Source organism: Salvelinus sp. IW2-2015, linkage group LG5 (genome assembly GCF_002910315.2).
Source record: "Salvelinus sp. IW2-2015 linkage group LG5, ASM291031v2, whole genome shotgun sequence".
Classification (NCBI taxonomy): Eukaryota; Metazoa; Chordata; class Actinopteri; order Salmoniformes; family Salmonidae; genus Salvelinus; species Salvelinus sp. IW2-2015.
In genome coordinates, this window is record NC_036844.1 from 31885309 (window position 1) to 31893100 (window position 7792).

The 7792-nt window shown below is 44.1% G+C and overlaps 1 protein-coding gene and 1 long non-coding RNA gene across 2 annotated transcripts in view; one reads left to right on the forward strand and one right to left on the reverse strand.

Moving 5' to 3' along the window:
* LOC139027782 (uncharacterized) overlaps nt 1–7792 on the reverse strand; it is a 663342-nt gene that overhangs the window by 445890 nt on the left and 209660 nt on the right. The window lies entirely within an intron of this gene.
* The window catches only part of nrxn2a (neurexin 2a), a 365106-nt gene that overhangs the window by 71322 nt on the left and 285992 nt on the right, over nt 1–7792 (forward strand). Inside the window, 1 exon segment of the mRNA XM_070443705.1 lies at nt 1100–1120. Coding sequence (XP_070299806.1) covers nt 1100–1120 — 21 coding nt within the window.

Sequence of the window (7792 nt, forward strand, 5' to 3'; positions counted from 1 at the left end):
AGGATGTGTTGTGTGTGTGTGTGTGTGTGTGTGTTGTGTGGTGTGGTGTGTGTGTGTGTGTGTGTTGTGGTGTGTGTGTGTGTGTGTGTGTGTTGTGGTGTGTTGGTTGTGTGTGGTGTCGTGTGGTGTGTGTGTGTGTGTGTGTGTGTGTGTGTGTTGTGCATTGTGTGCATTGTGTGCGTGTGCATTGTGTCAGTGGGCATCTTAACTCTGTTGGCTGTAATTTGTCTGTGCTTGTAATCGTATAATGATACAGTATATCGTGTGTAATGATGTGGTATTTATAGGCCTGACTGGGTGAATCATATGTAACAACATACGGCTGCAACCTTCCTAGAAGACCATATCCTGTTCTCATAATGTAGATTGTCTCATGTAAATGTGCCTCATCAAAAGCATAGCTATCCAATATAACCTCCATGTAGGTATAGCTATGAGGGAATCCTCTGATAAAACTGCTTTAGTACAGCAGTGTCAGCCTTCATTACAGCAAATATGGGTAAAATGCTATGTGCTAGTATTTTAAAGAGATGCCTATTGCCTACTAAATGTGTGAGTTTGAGTATCAGGATCATTACTGGAAGTGATATGTATGTATAGATTAGAAAGGCTATGGAGAGGCCTACTGTATGTGTTGTAATTAGAGAGGCCTACTGTATGTGTTGTAATTAGAGAGGCCTACTGTATGTGTTGTAATTAGAGAGGCCTACTTGTATGTGTTTTGTAATTAGAGAGGCCTACTGTATGTGTTGTAATTAGAGAGGACTACTGTATGTGTTTGTAATTAGAGGAGGCCTACTGTATGTGTTGTAATTAGAGAGGCCTACTGTATGTGTTGTAATTAGAGAGGCCTACTGTATGTGTTGTAATTAGAGAGGCCACTGTATGTGTTGTAGATTAGAGAGGCCTACTGTATGTGTTGTAATTAGAGAGGCCTACTGTATGTGTTTAATTAGAGAGCCTACTGTATGTGTCGTAATTTAAACCCAGAATAATTAGCATTAACTGTTTGGTTGCTGCTCTTTATGCATTTATAGATTTGTGAATGTGCTTCAGTCACCAATACTAATGATTCTCTGTCTTCTCTGATTCCATACAGTTATCCAGAAAGCAGTAGAAGGTAAGAACATTTTTCTTTTTTCTTTCTTTTTCTGCTACTATGAGGTAACTTACTTGACTATCATCTTTTTCTAGAATATCTCTGATGTGGCTGCATAATGTACTTTGAGGCTGCTTTTTCCTGGGCCATTTTTTCATGGCATCTATGTCCAGCAACTTTTCCCTGACTGTGGCTTTAGCTGTCCATTAACGATTGAAGAGCAAACGGCTATCTTTAACCCAACAGTTAATTGTCTAAAATTGGTTCTGCGTTGCTTTTTTGACATAGTGATTGTCTCTGTGAGACTTGCACAGACTACACAGCAGACAGAGTAGGGATGTCATCATCTGTGTGATCAGTGCTGCGCTTTGTTGCTAACTGTAGCTACCAATCTAAAACAACCCAGCTATTTGTGTCAGTGCATCTTTAACTCTGTTGGCTTGTAATTTGTCTGTGCTTGTAATCGTATAATGATACAGTATATCGGTGTGTAATGATGTGGTATTTATAGGCCTGACTGGGTGAATCATATGTAACAACATACGGCTGCAACCTTCCTAGAAGACCATATCCTGTTCTCATAATGTAGATTGTCTCATGTAAATGTGCCTCATCAAAAGCATAGCTATCCAATATAACCTCCATGTAGGTATGAGCTATGAGGGATCCTCTGATAAAACTGCTTTAGTACAGCAGTGTCAGCCTTCATTACAGCAAATATGGGGTAAAATGCTATGTGCTAGTATTTTAAAGAGATGCCTATTGCCTACTAAATGTGTGAGTTGAGTATCAGGATCATTACTGGAAGTGATATGTATGTATAGATTAGAAAGGTCTATGGAGAGGCCTACTGTATGTGTTGTAATTAGAGAGGCCTACTGTATGTGTTGTAATTAGAGAGGCCTACTGTATGTGTTGTAATTAGAGAGGCCTACTGTACGCTTTGTAATTAGAGAGGCCTACTGTATGTGTTGTAATTAGAGAGGCTACTGTATGTGTTGTAATTAGAGAGGCCTACTGTTGTGTTGTAATTTTAGAGAGGCCTACTGTATGTGTTGTAATTAGAGAGGCCTACTGTATGTGTTGTAATTAGAGAGGCCTACTGTAATGTTGTTGTAATTAGAGAGCCTACTGTATGTGTTGTAATTAGAGAGGCCTACTGTATGTGTTGTAATTAGAGAGGCCTACTGTATGTGTCGTATTTTTAAACCCAGAATAATTAGCATTAACTGTTTGGTGCTGCTCTTTATGCATTTATAGATTGTGAATGTGCTTCAGTCACCAATACTAATGATTCTCTGTCTTCTCTGATTCCATACAGTTATCCAGAAAGCAGTAGAAGGTAAGACCATTTTTCTTTTTTCTTTTCTTTTTCTGCTACTATGAGGTAACTTACTTGACTATCATCTTCTTTCTAGAATATCTCTGATGTGCTGCATAATGTACTTTGAGGCTGCTTTTTCCTGGGCCATTTTTCATGGCATCTATGTCCAGCAACTTTTCCCTGACTGTGGCTTTAGCTGTCCATTTAACGATTGAAGAGCAAACGGCTATCTTTAACCCAACAGTTAATTGTCTAAAATTGGTTCTGCGTTGCTTTTTTGACATAGTGATTGTCTCTGTGAGACTTGCACAGACTCACACAGACAGACAGTAGGGATGTCATCATCTGTGTGATCAGTGCTGCGCTTTGTGCTAACTGTAYCTACCATCTAAAACAACCCAGCTATTAAGATGGTTGATTACCAAGCCATTGACATCAAGGCAGTATATCACACTGTCAAAAGATTGGCACTCTGATTACACACTAATGGAAATGCTTTGCTTGCAGAATGAAAATATTTCCCCCAGCATTACTTGTCCCTGTTAGAAGGAAAACACAATTTGTCTTTGATAATGTGATCATTGGCAGTCTGTTTAACCACATCACAATAAAACAAATATAATTGCTCTTCAACAAAACAGACAGACTGTAAATGAAGATTGAACGTGGAGGTGGGGAAYCCCAGTGTAGCTGAGTTGTCGTGCAGTGAGAGACTTCCATCAGGCCTGTTAGGAGGAGCTCTGGTGGTGTAGTGGTGCCAGAGAATCCAACAGGCTCAGGGGTCCATGCTCTGGGTGCACTGGGCCTCTGCATGTTAGAAATCACTGCTGCTGCTCACCAGAACAGCCAGCTACCCACACCTGTTATCTAATACTGTTGCTCTGTACATTTGTATATTGTAAATAAATGACTGCACAGAAGGAATAAATGGTATTTTCAGTTACATTTTTACAACATGCAACGATGTCCACATAGTTCACAATGAGTGTTGACAGTCAGCACTGTGCGTACTGTACAGTAGCTATGAACGTTGATGTGCTTGAATACACATGTTATKATTCTATTCCAAATGGTTTCCCTGACTAATTCTTACATACCATTCTGTGTGTATTCTTTTGGAACACTGCACTGTCAGTGTCTAACAGTGGACTGGGAGAGTTGATTAGTAAGCAGGGGATGGTTGTAATGTGAAGGGCTATATCCAGGCCCTACATGGGATGATGACGATGATGATGAGTAGAAAGCTTCAGTTCAGAAGGGTCCTCTTTCAWCCCCAGCCTCTAGTCACTCTTCATTTCCCTTGTGATGAGCAAGGGTGCTATGACCACGCTCACAGCAAAAGGCGAGCGTTGTTAAATTAACATGCTGCAAAGAGAAAGAATGAGTCTTTATTGGATTAAAGCTTTGACYTGGAGTCTGCGTCGCATCCCGGTGAACAAGGCATGGAAACAAAGATGACACTTGAAAAATGATGTGTTGAGCTAGATCTCCTCTTTTTGCTTTATCCAGGGGGATTGCAATGTGACATCCAGCAGTAAGTCTTTGTAGTCCCCATATCAATGGACCTAGATGGCTGCCTATACAAAACGGTGAACACCCCATTTAAAAATAGTAACCTCAATGCTTTTATTTTGTCTGCACTGAGGGCTTTCATACTGTGGGTTAGTGATGACAACCTCTGGATTATAAGTGGTTGGAACTCCAGAGTGTCTCCAGGAGTCAGCCTGTGGAATCCCCCATGTCTGCAGTCTGTCACGGAGCCTGGGCTACCTGAATGGGGGGGGCAAGGTGGGGCATGCTTTTCAGGCCAGGAGACGTGGAGTGCAGCATCCTCTGATGTGCTGTGAGCAAAAGTGGGTCTGTGAGAGAGAGATAAGAGAATCCACAGGTGAATGTAGAACACCAACAGACAGTAACCACTGCTTCCTCTGTGTGTTAATAGTGTTGGTGTGTGCATTATGCAAACCACCATCTACAAAATGAAACAATTTTGGAGAATTACTTTATTTCAATTACCTGGTTCCCACTGGTTGAATCAATAGTGTTTCCACGTAAGTTCAATGAAATTACGCTGAACCATCGTGGAACAAACGTGGAATTGACATCTGTGATTCTGTGCCCAGTGGGTTGGTTGTTTATTTTATTATTATTATTTTTTGTTGTTCCTTTTAAGAGATGTTATGATGTCATACGGTACTTTTAATAGTTGATAGAGTGATGGTGTGAATGACTCTGACCCTGTGAGAACCTCAGCACAGACATCTTCAAACGAGAGGACAGGACAGGACACAGCTTCTACTGCTGCTGCTGGTGGCCAGGGAGCTCTAAGCACCACTGTCCTTGGTTTAATCCGCTCAAGAATACTCTCCTTCAAAACACTGCAACTTCATAAAGAAACAAACTCAGCAAAAGCACAAATCCTAACCCTTTACGCTTTGCCTTTTTCTTCAGAATACTCTCACACATTAAATGTAAAATCTTAGTGGTCATTTCACAGATGGCCTTCTCGTAGTCCACTCGTGAACTTTGGATTTTAGGTTATTAAAGTGCAGGTTATTATGAGGTTATTAAAGTGCAGATTGTCAGCTTTAATTTCAGTGTATTTTCATTCATCCTGGGGGAACTTTTTTGAAATTTCAGCACTTTTTGTACATAGACCCCACATTTTTAGGGTTTGGATGTTATTGGATCAGACTGCTAGGTTGGAGGTTAACTAGCATTATTTAAAAGTGGCAATATGTCACTTTTTGGGTGACCTGACCAAATTCACATAGAAATGTGAGTTATAGATCTATTATTATACTTGAAAGCAAGTCTAATAAGCGGTAGATATGTTCTATGTGCTAATGTTCTATGCTTCCTGTTCTTAAGTTTAGTTTTTTGCATCTTTTACTTTCGATTTTGTACACCAGCTGAAACAACAATATTTTTGCTTATGGAACATACATTTCACAGTGCTTTACATGGTACAATGATTCTCTACACTATACTATCTTATTTTGTCACATAAACTGAAACTAAGCAAACTATTAGAGTTTTAGCAACCAGGAAATGGCGGAGCAATTTTCTGCATAGTGCAACGTTAAATACACAGTGGCACACGTATTTCACTTTCAAAGAAATGGGTTCACTCTTATTTTTCTTGGAATCATGGATGAACTGAATAGTTAGAACTGGTTAGAAATGAATGAACAAACAACAGCAACACGTTTCAATATGTGCAAAGGTTCTCTACGCACCTGCAAACAGACCTGAATGTCAAATATATATCTGTAGTAGTAATGGAGAAAGAATTATGAGAGAGAAATGTTATTGCAATATTTTTTTAAACCCACAAGAAAATCTACTTATTGCATAGAACACCTTTTTTCTCTTTTTTAAAAATCAGTCTTAATGACCTTTATAGCTGTAACGGTGTTCCTCTCTCTCTTCATACGAAGAGGAGGAGTAGTGATTCGACCAAGGCGCAGCGGGTTGTGAATACATAATGATTTATTTACAAGAACAAAACGAACTATACTTGAAACGATACAAAATAACAAAACGAAAGTAGACAGACTTAGAACGACGAACTTACATGAAACACGAAGAACGAACGAACAAGTACTTACTACAAAACAAACGAACGAACGAAACAGTCCCGTATGGTGCAGACATATACACAGACACAGGAGACAACCACCCACCAACAAACAGTGTGAAAACACCTACCTTAATATGACTCTCAATCAGAGGAAATGAAAAACACCTGCCTCTAATTGAGAGCCATATTAGGTCACCCTTTAAACCAACATAGAAAACATAGACTGCCCACCCAAACTCACGTCCTGACCAACTAACACATACAAAACTAACAGAAAACAGGTCAGGAACGTGACAATAGCTTGTTTGCCCTCATTTTGATTGTTTTATGGAGCATAGCAGAGACAGCAGTTAACTAGATTTAGCATTTAGCAGTAATTTTATTGTTTCAAAGATATATTGTAAATGTATTCATAGACATGTAATTACAACAATGTAAAAAAAAACAGTGTGAAGGTGGAATCATTTATCTTGACATTAGAAACATGGATGAAGGGGAGTGGGGAGGAAGGGGAGTTCCCCCACCTCCATGCTCCCCACCTTCCTCCAGCTCCACCTCTCCATCCCCCTCCGCTGCTATGTCCCACTCGCAGCCTCTTCCTCCACGCTCCCACTCCTTCCTCCCGCTCCCCGTCCCCTCCTCTACGCTCCCCACCTCACTCCCCTCCTCCATGTTCCCTTCCCCACTACCTCCCGCATGCTCCCCACTCCCTTCCTCCACGCTCCCCACCTCCATGCTCCCCACCTCCATGCTCCCTTTCCCTACTACCTCCCGCATGCTCCCACTGCCCTTCCTCCACGCTCCCCACTCCCTTTCCTTCACGCTTCCCCCCCCTTCCTCCACGCTCCCCACCTCCATGCTCCCTTCCCCACTACCCTCCCACATGCTCCCCACTCCCTTCCTCCACGCCCCCACTCCCTTCCTCCACGCTCCTTCCTCCACACTCCCCACCTCACGTCCCCACTCCCCTTCCTCCAGCTCCCCACTCCCTTCCTCCACGCTCCCACTCCCCTTTCCTCCACGCTCCCCACTTCCTTTCTCCACGCTCCCCACTCCCTCCTCCACGCTCCCCACTCCCTTTCTCCACGCCCTCCCCCCACCACTCCCTGTCCCCTCCTCTCCCCACCTCACTCCCCTCCTCCATGTTCCCTTCCCACTACCCTCCCGCATGCTCCCCACTCCCTTCCTCCACGCTCCCCACGCCCTTCCCCACGCTCCCCACGCCCTTCCTCCACGCTCCCCACCCCATGCTCCCTTTCCCACTACCTCCCACATGCTCCCCACTCCCTTCCTCCACGCTCCCCACTCCCTTCCCCACGCTCCCTTCCTCCACCCGCTCCCCTTCCGTCCACGCTCCCATCCCCTTCCTCACGGCTCCCCACTCCCCTTCCTCCACGCTCCCCACTCCCTTCTCCACGCCTCCACTCCCCTTCCTCCACGCTCCCCTTCCCTTCCCCACTCCCCTTCCTCCATGCTCCCCACTCCCCCTTCTCACGCTCCCCTTCCTCCAGCTCCCCACTCCCCTTCCTCCACGCTCCCCACCCCCTTCCTCCCCACTCCCCCTTCCTCCACGCTCCCACTCCCTTCCTCCCCACTTCCCCTTCCTCCACGCTCCCCACTCCCCCTTCCTCCACGCTCCCCACTCCCCCTTCCTCCACGCTCCCCACTCCCCCTCCTCCACGCTCCCCACTCCCCTTTCTCCACGCTCCCCACTCCCCCTTCCTCCACGCTCCCCACTCCCCCTTCCTCACACGCTCCCCATCCCCCTTCCTCACGCTCCCCACTC